The following is a 16,001-nucleotide window of genomic DNA, read 5'->3' on the forward strand; positions in this document are numbered from 1 at the left end:
CTCGTCTTTGCCGCTCTTCCTAAAGGCCACTATTTTCTGCAGACCTGAGTTTGCCGTTATCCCCCCAAGCGTTTCTCTCACTGCCCTTTGGTTTCACATCCGGCCTGAAGAAGACTTCTGGTGAACTCAGAAGTTTGCTCACCTTTGGGGGGATGTTTGGGGATGAAAAGTGCCATCAAGTTGCAGCGGACTTATGGAGGGTTTTCAAGGCAAAGGGTTTTCAAGGCAAAGTTTTCAAGGCAGACGTGGTTTGCCACTGCCTGCCTCTGCATAGCAACCCTGGACTTCCTTGGTGGTCTCCCATCCAAATACTGACCATGGCTGACCCTGCTTAGCAGCCGAGATCTGATGAGATCAGGCTAGCCTGAGCCACTGGGACTGACTTCCAGGAAACATGCCACCAAAGCTGACTCATGGCAACCCCGTAGGGTTTTCAAGGCAAAAGATGCTCGGAGGTGGTTTCCATTGCCTACCTCTGAGTAGCAACCCTAGTATTCCTTGGTGGTCTCCCATCCAAATACTGGCCAGGGCCGACTCTGCTTAGCTTCCGAGATCTGACGAGTTCAGGCTAGCCTGGGCTATCCAAAAACAAAGACAATCGGAACACGCTTGGCCAGTTTAGATCCAGAACATCACCCCTGTGGTTTTTGCAATGGAAGTGGTGGCTTACTTCTGGGAAGCCAGGAAGGAAGGTACAGGTGGCAAAGGCAGGGAAGGTGGAGACGGTAGAGTATATTCTCCTCCTTTTCATAATAAATCTTCAGACAATTCGCCAATTAAGAGATCTTTTTGAGGCTGATGTTCATTGGAGTAACACTCTAGAGGAAGCAGCAGAGGACATTCTAGGAGAAAGAACTGGTTTGAAAATGCTTTTCATTATAGGAGAAATACATGGGCAAACACCACTTTTTGGGTCAGCCCGTGGAGCATGCAGGGGCAGATGTCCTATAAAACAATACTACAAGTGGGGATGGGTGGAGCTAGCTTCAAAAAGTTATCATTTTCAAGCCTCCAGTTTGAAAGTTTTCTTGTTCCTTGTGTTTTTTGGGTTTTTTTTTTTTTTTGGATTTTAAACTTCTATGGCTCTGACCAGGCTAGCCTGATCTCGTCATATCTCAGAAGCTAAGCAGGGACGGATCTGGTGAGTACTTGGATAGGAGACCACCAAGGAAGTCCAGGGTTGCTATGCTGAGGAAGGCAATGGTAAACCACCTCTGTTTGTCTCTTCCCTTGAAAACCTACTGGGTTCTCATAAGTTGGCTGCGACTTGACAGAATTTCACACACACACAAACTTCCATGGCAAATTAATAAAATGGACTCCCAAGGACATAGGGTTGCCAACCTCCAGGTAGTAGCTGGAGATCTCCTGCTATTACAATGTATCTCCAGCTGATAGAGAACCGGTATGACTATCCTAATAATGGAATAAATGAAAATTGGATTATATTAGAGGTGGTTCCGGTAATGAATTAAGAGGAGACTTTGCACAGTCATGTATTGAATAGAAGAGGGACTGAGGAAGAATCGGAAACGGCCATCTCCCCTTCTTTTCTTGACATTTGGAACCTGCATTTTCTCTTGTACCTGGATGCAGGAGATTTGAAAATAAGAAGACATACAACAACAAAAAATTATTACAGGCTTTTGTACTAGTACTGGACTTTTATAACACATGGACGGTGTTAGTAATCTCGTGTTATTTACCTATTTATAGCTATTAGGATAGATATTTAGTTGCACTGTCATTGATTTTGTTTTCCATGTTGTGTAGCTTGTATAATATAACATTTTGTACTTTGTGACACATTTTCGCTCCTGTGTTTGCTTCCTTACATTCTGTACTTACACAGTGGTGTCTCTGTTGAGTAACCTCCAGGCAGTAGCTGGAGATCTCCTGCTATTACAATGTATCTCCAGCTGATAGAGCTCAGTTCACCTGGAGAAAATGGCCGCTTTGGCAATTGGACTCTATGGCATTGAAGTCCCTCCCCTCCCCAAACCCCGCCCTCCCCAGGCTCCGCCCCCCAAATTCTCCTGCCTGTAGCGAAGAGGGACCTGGTAACCCTACATGGCCACCAAGGGTCATCCACTCCTTTAGGGTGGGGCAGAAATGTTCCCCCTGAACAAGGGCCTGGCTCTCTACCCAATTTCAGGAGTGGCATTCGCCTGTTAGGGTTGCCAGCCTCCACACTGGAGTTCTCCCAGTATCACAACTTATCTCCAGACTACGGACCTCGATGCCCCTGGAGAAAATGGCTGCTTTGGAGGGTGGACTCTACGGCATCACTTCCTTGCAGAGCAGCATCCCTCAAACTTCACCCTCTCTAGACTCCGCTTCCAAATCGCCAGGTCATTCCCAGCCCAGAGCTGGCTACCTTACCTGTCATGTACAGCAGGGACAGCTGATTTTATCTGACTAGTCTTGGGAACATGCTAACTTTCACCTTGTCTTCACCTTGGCTCTTTTGCCTGGTGGCCTATGGTTAGGGTTGCCAACCTCCAGGTGGTGGCTGGAGATCTCCCACTATTATAACCGATCTCCAGCCGACAGAGGTCAGTTCCCCTGGAGAAAACGGCCACTTTGGCAATTGGACTCTATGGCATTAAAATCCCTCCCCTCTCCAAGTATGATACCTGATGACTTGTTAATACAAAGGACTTTTTTGATCTATGCGACAACAGCTGCAAGATTGCTCTATGCAGCAAAATGGAAAGGGGCAGACACTCCTGGAAAAAAAGACTGGATTATGAAAATATTTGAACTGGTGGAAATGGCAAAACTTACAGCTACTTTAAACCAAAAGGACAATGTTCAATTTATGGGGGAATGGGAGGCTTGCATGAAATATTGTAAATATGAACTAGGACTGGGGAAAATGGAAGAGTACCTTTTAATCTGATCTAGATGACATTGCTAACATAAAGAAGTGTAATTAATTATATTAATAGAATATTGTGATTGAAACTTAACTGAGATATAAGAATAATTAAGATCAGATCATATCACGATGGGATAGAATACTTTATTAAGAGGCGGACGGAGGTGATGGGGAAGTCAACAAATTTTCCTTTATTTTTTATTTTTTTAAGTACTTAAATAATTATAACAACATTACTTATGATTTAGTTTTTTATATTACTTTTATTGTTGTTTGTCAACATGGAAAATTTATATTATAAAAACCAATAAAATTTTCACCAAAAAAAATCCCTCCCCTCTCCAAACCCTGCCCTCCTCAGCCTCCGCCCCAAAACCTCCACCCCCCAAATCTGCAGGTATTTCCCAACCCGGAGCTGGCAACCCTACCTATGGTTTCCTAAGTTTCTCATCCATGGCTAGAGTTGCCAGGTCCCTCTTCACCACCAGCGGGAGTTTTTTGGGGTGGAGCCTGAGGAGGGCGGGGCTTGGGGAGGGGCTTAGAGTCCAAAGTGGCCATTTTCTCCAGGTGAACTGATCTCTATCGGCTGGAGATCGGTTGTAATAGCAGGAGCTAATGCCTGGAGGTTGGCAACTCTACATGGTCCACCTGCGGTTTCTGATCTCCCATGTCCTCTGGAACTGTCCTCAATGTCTTGTTCCCCCTAGCCCACTGGTTCCCAACCTTTTTTTGACCAGGGACCACTAGGACTTTTTTGTTCGGTGCAGGGACCCTAAGGTTCAAAATAAAAATTCAGAGAATTTGAAAATAAACTTTAATCATAACTGTTAGTTAAACATTAAACTTAGAATAATATTTGAATATATATATTTAAAATAGAGAACTTTTAATTGAAAATATTAATTTATTATGGGTTTATAACTTTGTTTCGCGGACCTTAATTTAGTTCTCGTGGACCCCTGGGGGTCCACGGACCCCTGGTTGGGAACCAGTGCCCTAGCCTGTTAACAGGATGCTACCCACACAGCTTAGCCACACCATTTCCTCTTTCCTGTTCTACCCTTCCCCCTTGGCTTGTCCTACAATGAAGGTCCAACCTTTCAACGCTTTGTCCTGGCCTTGCCACTAACGCCTCCTGCGCCATCTTTAAGGACCCAATGAGGAAGAGCCTACTTCTTCACTAATGCACCTGGTCGTCTAGGTTACACCTGCAGCTTCTGTTATTTCTGCTCAGTGTGAATTCCAGCCAGTTCGGTTCTTGGTGCGCCCCATCCGCAAGGATTCTGACCAATCAGTTCCTTGGGCCTTCTAGACATGGGTTCTAGACACATGGATTCTGACCAATCAGATTGATGCTGGCATTCCTGGGAAGAGCACCTGGAACTCTTCCAGTTGTTCGATCTGGCTTGAGGGGGAGGGTGCCTGCTAGGCTGAAGCGCAGGGTTGCCAACCTCCAGGTGGTAGTAGTGGAAATATAGTACTAGGCTCAAATCAAGTACAATAAGCAATACTCCAGCAAGCTATGCAAACATATATTGTGAAAAACGTGTAACATCTACAAACAAGTGAAAACAACGGTGAATCTATATATACACAAGCAAGGCCAAAGTGGAAAGTCTTTTCCAAAATAAGTAAAAGTCTTATCTCTAGGTTGTTTCTTCCAAAAAGTATAAAAAGGAAAGCTGCGTGAGGTTGAAGAAGTCAACAGTAACGCGGTCCGGATGCTCTCAAGGGTTTTCACTGCAAAATTGAGAGCATCCGGACTGCGTTACTGTTGACTTCTTCAACCTCACGCAGCTTTCCTTGTGCTACTTTTTTGAAGAAACAACCTAGAGATAAGACTTTTACTTATCTTGGAAAAGACTTTCCACTTTGGACTTGCTTGTGTATATATAGATATATGTATAGATTCACCGTTGTTTTGAGCCTAGTACTATATTTCCACTATTACCCCAGAAGTACTTGTGCCTATTTCTCTCAGTTCAACCTCCAGGTGGTAGCTGGAGATCTCCTGCTATTACAACTGATCTCCAGCCAATAGAGATCTGTTACCCTGGAGAAAATGGCCACTTTGGCCATTGGACTCTATGGCATTAAAGTCCCTCCCCTCCCCAAACCCTGCCCTCCTCAGGCCCTCCCCCCAAATCTCCAGGTATTTCCCAACACAGAGCTGGCAACCCTACTGAAGAGGCAGGACCATTTCCTTCTTGGCTTTTCTTTTACCTGTGACTCACTGGAAAAGGAGGCGCTTTGGAACAGACAAGGAGGTGTCACCGTTGTGGCTTCTGCACAATTCAGAAAGAGCTGCATGTGGCTTGGAACCTCCCGACATTTTGCAATTCCTTCCTTTAGTCCTTATGGCAGCCATTGTTTGTTTGGCCAAACCCCACCCCATGACAACCAAGTGGTAATATGCCCAATTCTTAGGGTTGCCAACCTCCAGGTACTAGCTGGAGATCTCCTGCTATTACAACTGATCTCCAGCTGATAGAGGTCAGTTCCCCTGGAGAAAACGGCCACTTTGGCAATTGGACTCTATGGCATTAAAATCCCTCCCCTCTCCAAACCCTGCCCTCCTCAGGCTCCGCCCCAAAACCTCCACCCCCCAAATCTGCAGGTATTTCCCAACCCGGAGCTGGCAACCCTACCTATGGTTTCCTAAGTTTCTCATCCATGGCTAGGGTTGCCAGGTCCCTCTTCACCACCAGCGGGAGTTTTTTTGGGTGGAGCCTGAGGAGGGCGGGGTTTGGGGAGGGGCTTAGAGTCCAAAGTGGCAATTTTCTCCAGGTGAACCCCACCCCATGACAACCAAGTGGTAATATTCCCAATTCTTAGGGTTGCCAACCTCCAGGTACTAGCTGGAGATCTCCTGCTATTACAACTGATCTCCAGCCGATAGAGATCAGTTCACCTGGAGAAAACGGCCACTTTGGCAATTGGACTTCATGGCTTTGAAGTCCCTCCCCTCCCCAAATCCCACCCTCCTCAGGCTCTGCCCCAAAAACCTCCCAACAGTGGCAGAGGGCAACTGGCAACCCTACCAATCCTGGTTCTCAAAAGTCTAAAAATGTCCCCATGTGCAACACGTTTAAGGGTTCAAAGAGGACAAAGACATCTGGTTCATTCTTCAAAGCACATACAGGGAATCATCACTAGATCACACCGTCAGCCTCTTCCTCAGCTTTCTCCTTCCTCAATCAGGTGGGGCTGACACGCATATATTCACCTCCATACAACCTGTGCTCACCAATGGAGATCTCTTTGGCATGTCAGGAGAGAGGGATATTAACCAGGAAGGGATGCTCCACCCGCCTCAAGATTTTACCCTCCCCTGGCATTCTGTGCCCCCACACTTTTCCTTATTTTTTAAAATTATTTTATGATATAGATATAAGATACAAAAAATACATAAAATGCAACACTTGCAAAGAAAAGAATCTAAAAGTTATTTAAAGACCTATAAATGAGATCAAACTGAGGTTGCAACGATACATAGTTAATCTAGCATATTAATATTACTACTATATATTTAGTTAAACTAACCTACTAAACTGAGGTTACCTAACCACCACCATCTATGCAATCTTTAATAGATCCAGCTTACTACTTTACATTTGATGTATATAAGAAGGTTTATATGTCTACATTTTTTCTTCGTGATGTAGTGGTTAATAGTGGTGGTTCGGAGCGGTGCACTTTAATCTGGAGAACCGGGTTTGAGTCCCCACTCCTCCACACGAGCAGTGGAGGCTAATCTGGTGAACCGGATTGGTTTCCCCACTCCTACACACGAAGCCAGGTGGGTGACCTTGGACTGGTCACTGATTTCTTAGAGCTCTCTCAGCCTCACCTACCTCACAGGGTGTCTGTTGCGGAGAGGGGAGGATGATTGTAAATTGGTTTGATTCTCCCTTAAGTGGTCGAGAAAGTTGGCATATAAAAACCAACTCTTCGTCGTCTGGAGAAAAAATGGCAAAGATGAGCCATCTGTTTTCCACGGAAGTCAGTTGGCCATTACTGATCTTCTCATTGAAGAACCCGAGACAGCCCCTGAGGAAACCCAACATTCTTCGAAACGTAGTTTGAAAAGCACTGATTTATATGATAGTGATGAATGATCCTATCTTAGAGAAGCAGAGGAAGGGTCTCAAACACCTGAAGCTGCCTTATTCTGAATCAGACCCTTGGTCCATCAAAGTCAGTATTGTCTATTCAGACCAGCAGCGGCTCTCCAGGGTCTCAGGCAGAGGTCTTTCACATCACCTTCTCGCTTGGTTCCTTTAATTGGAAATGCCAGGGATTGAACCTGGGACCTTCTGCATGCCAAGCAGATGCTCTATCACTGAGCCACAGCCCCTCCCCTCTTCTGGATTCATCCCTTAAAACGGGTGGGGAACCTTTTTTCCGCCAAGGGCCATTTGGATATTTATAACATCATTCGCGGGCCATACAAAATTATCAACTTAAAAATTAGCCGACCAAGCCCCAAGCAGGCAGCTGCCCCAGATGACCCCCCTATGCGGACAAAGGGTTAACACAAATGGTTAACACAGTTTCTTGGGCGGTCCTAGCCGTTCCATAGCTGATGACTCTTCTGCAAGGGGGAAAGAAGGTTCCTTTTCTCGGCAAAACAAACTCACATCTGCCTTGCATAGAGGCTATTCCTGTCCGCGGGAGGGGGGATCACCAGTATTAGATCCTTCTGAGCTAGAGATCTGCCAGGACCCACGAAGGGCCAGACCAAATGATTTTGTGGGCCTTAAACACCCCCCCCCACGACGTTCCCCACCCCTGCCTTAAAAAGTTAGCGGTAACGTGAGTGACTGTAATGTGAGTGACTGTTGACATCTATTTCTGACCGAGTTTGCTTGGCAACTGTTGTGGGAGGGAAGTCCTCTAAAGAGATTAAAAGGAGGAGTTTATGCTTATTGAAGATCCAATTTTCTTGAATACTGTTGGCATTATTCATAACTACCATTCATTTTTTAAAAAAAACAAATACAAATGATGAGGGAGCCAATACTGGAAGAAATATTGGCTCGTGGTATTGAGAGTGTGGTGTGCCGGGCTTATCGTGTCGGACAACCAAAGACAGCCAATTGGAAGCCCGTGTGTCACAGCCAGTCACCTTCTATCAGCCCCACCTACCTTTAGGGTTGCCAGGTCCCTCTTTGCCTCCGGCAGGAGGTATTTGGGATAGAGCCTGAGGAGGGCAAGGTTTGGGGAGGGGAGGGACTTCAATGCCATAGAGTCCAGTTGCCAAAGCAGCCATTTTCTCCAGGTGAACTAATCTCTATCAGATGGAGATCAGTTGAAATAGCAGATCTCCAGCTAGTACCTGGAGGTTGGCCACCCTACCTACCTTACAAGGTTGTTGTGAGGATAAAACGGGAGGGGCCCCCACGAACAGTTGCCCTGAGCTCCATGGAGAACGGGTGGGCATGAAACAAATGGAAAAGCCACTGTAAAGTCCTAAAAATAATATGCCACCACTGTGCACTCTATTGTGGTGTAGTGCTTAAGGACGTTGGACTAGTATCTGGGATACCTGTGCTTGAATCCCGAGTCGAGCCATGGAAGCTCTCTTGGTGACCTTGGGCCTGTCATTCTCTGTCAGCCTAACCTCCCTTACAGGGTTGTTGTGAGGATAAAAGGGTGGAGAGGAGAAAAGTGTAAACTGCCTGGGGTCCCCATTGGGGAGAAAGGCAGGGTAAAAATGAAGAAATCCTTGTAAAGAGAGGCACCTCCTATAAGCTTGCCGTCACAATCTTGTTTTGCATGTGTTTGGAGGCCCTGCTGCAATTTGTGGGGGGGTATAAGGGTTGCATTTAGCTTGTGTGTGTGTGTGTGTGTGTGTGTGTGTGTGTGTGTGTGTGTGTGTGTGTGTGTGTGTGTGAAAATGTTTGGCCACCCTGCAAAACCTTTCATATGCACGCCTGAGGAATGCTGGTTTACAGCGACCCTCTGTCCATCACTAGGGTTGCCAACCTCCAGGTACTAGCTGGAGATCTGCTATTACAACTGGTCTCCAGACAATAGAGATGAGTTCACCTGGAGAAAATGGCCACTTTGGCAATTGGACTCTCTGGCATTGAAGTCCCTCCCCTCCCCAAACCCCGCCCTCCTGAGGCTGTGCCAAAAACCTCCCACCAGTAGTGAAGAGGGACCTGGCAACTAGGGTTGCCAACCTCCAGGTGGTGGCTGGAGACCTTCTGCTATTACAACTGATCTCCAGCCGATAGAGATCAGTTCCCCTTGAGAAAACGGTCGCTTTGGCAATTGGACTCTATGGCATTGAAGTCCCTCCCCAAACCCCACCCTCCTCAGGCTCTGCCCCAAAAACCTCTCGCCGGCGGCAAAGAGGGACCTGGCAACCCTATCCATCACTTCTAATTTGACCCTATGTGAGTTGATGGCTGAGCTGACATTCGAACTCAGTGCATCGTGCTCACACCCTACACCTCCAAGCAAGACCAGAAACAGGTAGAGGGATGTGTTAACTGTTGTGCCAAATCAGCATTTATTGAGGGAATATTTTCCCCAGAGGCCCCGCCCACCCATCCCCCCTTTGATGGGTGCAGAAACATCGCCAAGTCAGAGTGGCAGCTGCCACTTTAGCGGGTCCCTGCCAGCCGTTGGCATTCATGCATCCTGTAGGCATACATGTAAAAGATACCTGCAAGAAAGGAGACAGGAAAAGGGACAATTCAGTTCTTGTGGTTCTTGCAGGAGCATCGCCGCTTAAAATGTTAAGAGTGCACTACAAAAAGGAACACGGCTTCAATTGGTCCATTAAGGGGGAAAAATACCTTGCTTAGGGTTGCCAACCTCCAGGTAGTTAGCATATACAAAATAGCAGAAAAACAAGCATTCGATAAATGCAAAGTATGTCTTTGTTCAATTTAGGCATATAGTTAACATGCAATTATATAATCATTGTCTGTGCAATATTATGCAGGATAAATCATAAACAACTTGTAACTACAAATGTCTGAATCCCATTCAAAGAGTAGTAGCTGGAGATCTGCTATTACAACTGATCTCCAGGCGACAGTAATCATATCACGTGAGAGGAAAAGGTTCTTGCCAGCATGGTAGGACAGAGAAAAAGCCCTTGTCTGCAAAAATCTTGCGTGAGAGGGAAGGAGGACTGAAGCAGATTTCTTGTGCTTGGTTGTCAAAAGGGAGCAGGTCACGCCAAAGTTGACAGGAGCAAAGAAGCAAGCGGTTGTTCCCCCTTTTGGGGGGGTGGGGGGAGCCTGCAGTTCTTCAGCTCTGTCTCTAGCACTCATCGCAGCACACAAAGGCCTGGGTAAGGCAAAAAAAATTGAGGGCACAGGGAGGGTTGCCAACCTCCAGGTAGTAGCTGGAGATCTCCTGCTATTACAACTGATCTCCAGCCGATAGAGATCAGTTCACCTGGAGAAATCGGCCACTTTGGCAATTGGACTCGATGGCATTGAAGTCCCTCCCCTCCCCACACCCCGCCCTCCTCTGGCTCAGTCCCCAAAAACCTCCCGCCAGTGGTGAAGAGGGACCTGGCAACCCTAACCGGAAGATGTAAGAGAGTGATTTACCCTTCTCCGCAAGTGGTTTTTGGTGATTAAAATCAGTCCTTCCCTGACCTACTCTCCCACCCATGGAGGAAAACATATGCTAGGGCTGCGAACTCCAGCTTGGGAAATTCCTGCAGATTTGGGAGCGGTTTGGGGAAGGTGGAATTTGTCAAATGGGGGGAGCTGGGGGCTTTGCAGCCCTAGAAGTGGAGAAGTTCTGTTTCTATGCCTATCCCAGTGATACAGAAGGGTACAAATATTGGGAACCATTGGCTGGGTATAAATATTGAGCTTTCGTGAGGGTAAGGTTTCCAGCTCCGGGTTGGGAAATACCTGGAGATTTGGGGGGCGGAGCCTGAGGGGGTCAGGATTTGGGGAGGGGAGGGACTTCAATGCCATAGAGTCCAATTGCCAAAGCGTCCATTTTCTCCAGGGGAACTGATCTCTGTCAGCTGGAGATCAGTTGTAATAGCAGGAGATCTCCAGCTAGTACCTGGAGGTTGGCAGCCCTACTAGAAGGAAATATGAATTTGATCAGAGGCCAGGGCATTTCCCACTGGGGTTCGAGCCACAGCAAAAAGTTACTGCCGACGTCCCTTTCTTTGGGCTACGCAGAGGGAAAGGACGTGCAGATACCTGCGAAGAAAGTCATCAGAAGGGCGACCCAGCCCAAGATGTAGGACCACGAGAAGCGCCAATCGCCAAAGCGCTTGCCCAGGAAGTTGACGGTGACTCCTGTGTAAATCGCCATTGCTAGGAGGACAAACAGTGCTGGGGTGGGGGGGAGAGGAAGAAAAGATTGGCAGTGTGATGATTTTATGAATACTGGCCTCCATATTACACAGCAAACAAAATGCTCCCGGACATGTATATTTACTTTATTTAGATCCCCCATTTCCCCCCCAATGGGGACCCAAAGCCGCTTACATTGTTCTCCTCTCCTCCGTTTTACCCACACAACAACCCTGTGAGGTAGGTTAGGCTGAGAGTGCACAATGGGCCCACGGTTACTTTGCAAGCCTCCGTGGCTAAGTGGAGATTCGAACCTGGCTCTCCCGGATCCTAGTCCCAGATCCTCTAACCACTACACAGCATGTGCTCTAAATGGGTGGTAAGTGCTTGCAGGAAGGGAAGCAAATGAGCCTAGAATTAGCTTCCCCCTCTCCCCAGTGGGTTAGCGCCCAGCCAATCCGATGCATGTTTCTGTGGAAGTAATGCCCAATGGTTCAAGCACCCAGCTTTGCAAAGGGGGCCACGAATGATACAAAAAAGGATACTTACTGGAAGCGAAAAACAAATTGCCGGCAGCAAAAGACCTGTTGAAGCGCTGAAAGGTGGAGAACTGGGCAAAGGAGAGGATGCCCGTGATGATCCCCGCAAAGCAAGAGATGGCGGAGAGGATCATGAAGGCCCGGGTGGCATTCCAGTAGGCTACAGGAAATAAGACTGAGAGCAGTTCACATATAGGCAACACCAAGTCAGGAGATCCTTTTATTTAATTATTTATGCGCTAAATGCTGGTTGAGATGGATGGGAATTGGTCGTATTGGCCCCTTCCCATCCCGTGGCAACCCTGCTGCCAGTGGTTGGCTGGTTTTGCACTCCTTGCAATGCTGTTTGCAAACGAAGTGCTTGACTTTCCACCTGAGGACCGGATGGCAGCCACCTGCTGATGGAGGAGACTGTTGCGGAGCATAGGGGCAGTGCTGAGAGGGAGGGGCTTCCTGCGGAAAAGCGGGGAGGGGACTCGAGTCCCAGGTTGCCCAGCAGCAGCAGCCCTTCCCCTTCCTGTCTGGGGTGCTGGCTATTCTTCGCCTGCCGCACGCCTTTCCTGTTCTTCACACAACGCCTAGTTAAATTGTGGAACTCCCTGCCCCAGGATGTGGTGAAGGCTGCCAACTTCGAAGGCTTTAAGAGGGGAGTGGATATGTTCAAGGAGGATAGGGTTATCCATGGCTGCTATTAAAAATGGATACTAGTCATGATGCATATGTATTCTCTCCAGGATCAGAGGAGAATGCCTATTATATTAGGTGCTGTGGAACCCAGGCAGGATAATGCTGCTGCAGTCGTCTTCTTGGGGGGCTTCCTAGAGGCCCCTGGTTGGCCAACTGTGTGAACAGACAGCTGGACTTGATGGGCCTTGGTCTGATTTAGCATGGCCTTTCTTATGTTTTACTGAGTAATGTGTGTGTGTGTGTTGAGGAGGGATGTCCTTAAGAATATAAGAAAAGCCATGCCAGATCAGACCGAGGTCCATTAAGTCCAGCAGTCTGTTCACACAATGGCCAACCCGGTGCATCTAGGAAGCCCACAAGCCACATGACTGCAGCAGCAGCATCCTGCCTGCGTTCCACGGCACCTAGTGTAACAGGCATGCTCCTCTGATACCAGAGAGTATAGGTATCTCATAACTAGTATCCATTTTGACCAGTAGCCGTGGATAGCCCTATTCTCCATGAACATGTCCACTCCCCAATAAAAGCCTTCCAAGTTGGCTGCCATCACCACATCCTGGGGCGGGGAGTTCCTCAATTTCCCCAAGGTCAGAGCCGAGTCTGATCTCTGTCCTTGGTAACCCCCTAAGCAGCAAGTTTGTCCTCAGACCGCATAGTCCAATTGTGGGTTCTTTTTCTTGATGCCAGCCAAGTGCGACCAAGCTGGCTAATAATAATAATAATAATAAAAATGGGAACTGGCTAATAATAAGAACATGTCAATACCACATGGCCCAGCAGGGTCCTCTAGCACCTTAACGAGGGTCATGAGCACCTCTAGCCATGTGCAGATTCCCTTCCCTTCCGATTAAGTAACCCTACCCCAACCCAGCCCCTTCATTTCTTGCAATTCGCACACAGGACTTTTCAGAGAAGATAAAACTTCCAGGCAGGCTCGTGGTTCTGTCTACCTATACAAACGAGTGACAGAATTTAACCGCGCGCCAACCTCCCCCCCGCCCGGAAGGTCCAACTCCGAACTCTCTTACCGATGCTCTCCACCTGCATGTAGCATTTCCCAGACACACAGTATCTCCAGAGGCCCTGGTGGGAGAAGGTCCCGGCCAGCCGGTACTGCATCCAGTAGTCGGTGACCGTCGAAATCACCAAGAGGACGTTCCCCACGGAGGCGCAGAACAACCCCCCGCCCATGAAGCTGTACATCTTGGTCTACTTCTGAGAAAGCGGCTGCGGGCAGAAGCGTGGGGATTAGAGACAAGGGTGAGGGTTACTCTCCAGGCACCCCATTACGGGTTTGACTCCACCCAAGGACAGCCTGGGGGATCATAATAGTAGTGCACCATTTATCCCTTGAGGTGCACTACTATTAACTACTATTAACACAATAACAGAGCTTTCAATGATACAAACCACTTTTTATTGAAAGGTAAAAGCTTGTATTTGGCATGCTTTTGAATAATTAATGTTTGTTCAAAGCCCCTAAGCTGGGCGGCGGGGAGTCCAGGGGGCAATTCAAAGCCCCCGCCGCCCAGCTGGGAGGCAGGCAGTCCAGGGAAGCGGGGGGCTTTGAACTGCTCCGCGCTGCCTGCAGGAGGATGCAGCTCCACCCAGACTAGAAGGCAGGGTCCCCTCCTTGGGCTTGATCCATGTCCTTGGATGGGATTCTAGCAGGAAAACCTGCCAAATTCTACCAGGGCCCCAATTGTACAGATAGGGAACTGTCCTCTGCAGAAAATTATTCTTATTGCACAAATGCACATAGCACTTGGCAGAGCTGAGTGGTACTCAGATCAGCTTATTTATTTATTGAAACGTTTATACCCTGCCTTTCCTCATGGTTCAAGGTGGTTTTCAATGACAGTTAAAACGCATTCCTGGTTAAAATCAGCTTACAACGTCATTCCCTTCTCCTGCATTTTATCAGTACAATACGTCTGTAAGGTAGTTTAGGCTGAGAGGAAGTGAAGAAGAAGAGGAGTTGGTTTTTATACCCCTTTTCTCAGCCTTTAAGAAGTCTCAAAATGGCTTACAACTGCCTTCCCTTCCTCTCCCCTCAACAGACACCTTGCAAGGAAGGTGGGGCTGAGGGAGTTCCGAGAGAGCTGTGACTAGCCCAAGGTCATCCAGCTGGCTTCATGCGTCGCAGTGGGGAAACTAACCCGGTTCACCAGATTAGAGTCCACCACTCTTAACCACTCTTAACCAGGGAACACATATTTCTCCCCCTTCACTCAGCAACTTGGGGGAATCAAATTTCCCCAGGTTTGGCATGAAACTTGCCAATACCATTTTGGCCAGAGCCTGCAACAGAACAGAGAAGCATCGAAATAGAGGGAAATATATAAGAGGGAGAAGTTATAAGGAGTGGCTTCCTATGGATCAGACAGCAGATAGAACTGTGACTAGCCCAAGGTCATCCAGCAGGCTTCACGTGGAGTGGGGAAACCAACCCAGTTCACCAGGTTAGAGTCCTCCGCTCCTAACCACCACACCATGCTGGCCCGAGGTCACCCAGATTGCTGCTGTGGCAAAGCAGGGATTCAAATCTGCGGCTCCCAGCTCATAGTCTGACACTCTAACACACTGGTTCCCAACCGGGGGTCCATGGACCCCCAGGGGTCCGCGAGAACTAAATTAAGGTCCGCGAAACAAAGTTATAAACCCATAATAAATTAATATTTTCAATTAAAAGTTCTCTATTATAAAAATATATATATTCAAATATTATTCTAAGTTTAATGTTTAACTAACAGTTATGATTAAAGTTTATTTTCAAATTCTCAGAATTTTTATTTTGCACCTTGGGGTCCCTGCACCGAACAAAAATGTCCTAGTGGTCCCTGGTCAAAAAAAGGTTGGGACCCACTGCTCTAACAGCACTGATATTTAATGGATTTCTCATCCCACTTTTCTGCTCGATGAGAAGCCAAACCCGCTGAGAGATAAAAAAGGACAAACACCGTCGAAATAAAGTTGAACGAGACGTGGCGCGAAGAAAGAAGCACTCCCCCCCACCTCAGATCCTCCCAGGCCAGGCTGACATCTGCAGTGTCAGTCCATCCGTGAGCCGAGGGCTCTGTGCCAACTGCTCAGCTGGTTCCTGGCCATCCGTAGCAGAGGAGACGGGCTTTGGGGGCATCGCGGAGACCACAACCCTCTGACCTTTGGCTGATGGATTATGCGGCGAGATGTTCAGAGACTCCCGACCCCGTCCGCCTCCTCCCGTCTCCAGCTGCCCATCCCAAGCCACCTGCCCGTCAATCCCCGCTTACCTGTGTGTCCTGAAGTCTCTTTCCCTGCCCGTCTCTCTTCTTGGCTGAGCTGACCCCCCGCCCGACCCTTTTCCAAACACCCCCTGATGTTGTGCTGACTCTGCCTGAATCTGTCCGGGCCTGAGAGTCGTGGGGGACAGCGACGGGGCGGAGGGGGAACTACGGTGACGGATGGTTCCAGAAAAGTTGGCACCGGCAAGCAAAATTTGCACTGACAGCAAACCGCCTCCGGTATTGTGAATGAAACGTGCTGACTCTCCAGCCCTAGAGCTGCGTTTGGGCCTCTAGGCAGGCATCAGGGGCTGTAGGGATAACCCCCCCCCCAGTTGACTCC

At 48.0% G+C, this 16,001-nt stretch overlaps 1 protein-coding gene across 3 annotated transcripts; it reads right to left on the bottom strand.

Annotated features, from left to right (window-relative positions):
* Nucleotides 1–9,448: 9,448 nt before the first annotated feature.
* LIM2 (lens intrinsic membrane protein 2) lies at nucleotides 9,449–15,746 on the bottom strand. Of its 3 annotated transcripts, XM_056847348.1 has the most exons (5): nucleotides 15,668–15,746; nucleotides 13,424–13,622; nucleotides 11,719–11,883; nucleotides 11,074–11,208; nucleotides 9,449–9,557 (listed from the first exon to the last, which is right to left on the bottom strand). In XM_056847348.1, the coding sequence occupies exons 2-5, from the start codon at nucleotides 13,596–13,598 to the stop codon at nucleotides 9,496–9,498; spliced, it is 537 nt and encodes a 178-aa protein (XP_056703326.1). In that variant the 5' UTR covers nucleotides 13,599–13,622; nucleotides 15,668–15,746; the 3' UTR covers nucleotides 9,449–9,495. The 3 variants fall into 3 exon arrangements, with proteins under 3 accessions (XP_056703326.1, XP_056703327.1, XP_056703325.1); XM_056847349.1 differs by lacking the exon at nucleotides 15,668–15,746 and having other exon boundaries at nucleotides 11,719–11,868; nucleotides 13,424–13,636; XM_056847347.1 differs by lacking the exon at nucleotides 15,668–15,746 and having other exon boundaries at nucleotides 13,424–13,636.
* Nucleotides 15,747–16,001: the final 255 nt, after the last annotated feature.

The sequence above is a fragment of the Euleptes europaea genome, chromosome 3, assembly GCF_029931775.1.
Source record: "Euleptes europaea isolate rEulEur1 chromosome 3, rEulEur1.hap1, whole genome shotgun sequence".
NCBI lineage: Eukaryota > Metazoa > Chordata > Lepidosauria > Squamata > Sphaerodactylidae > Euleptes > Euleptes europaea.

Excerpts from the sequence above, each read along its gene's own strand:
- LIM2 (XM_056847348.1), bottom strand. The coding sequence starts at position 13,598 with ATGTACAGCTTCATGGGCGGGGGGTTGTTCTGCGCCTCCGTGGGGAAC. Across the intron at positions 11,884-13,423 it reads CATGCAGGTGGAGAGCATCG|TCTTATTTCCTGTAGCCTAC; the intron begins GTAAGAGAGTTC and ends AACTGCTCTCAG. Across the intron at positions 9,558-11,073 it reads TCTGATGACTTTCTTCGCAG|GTATCTTTTACATGTATGCC; the intron begins GTATCTGCACGT and ends CCTTTCTTGCAG.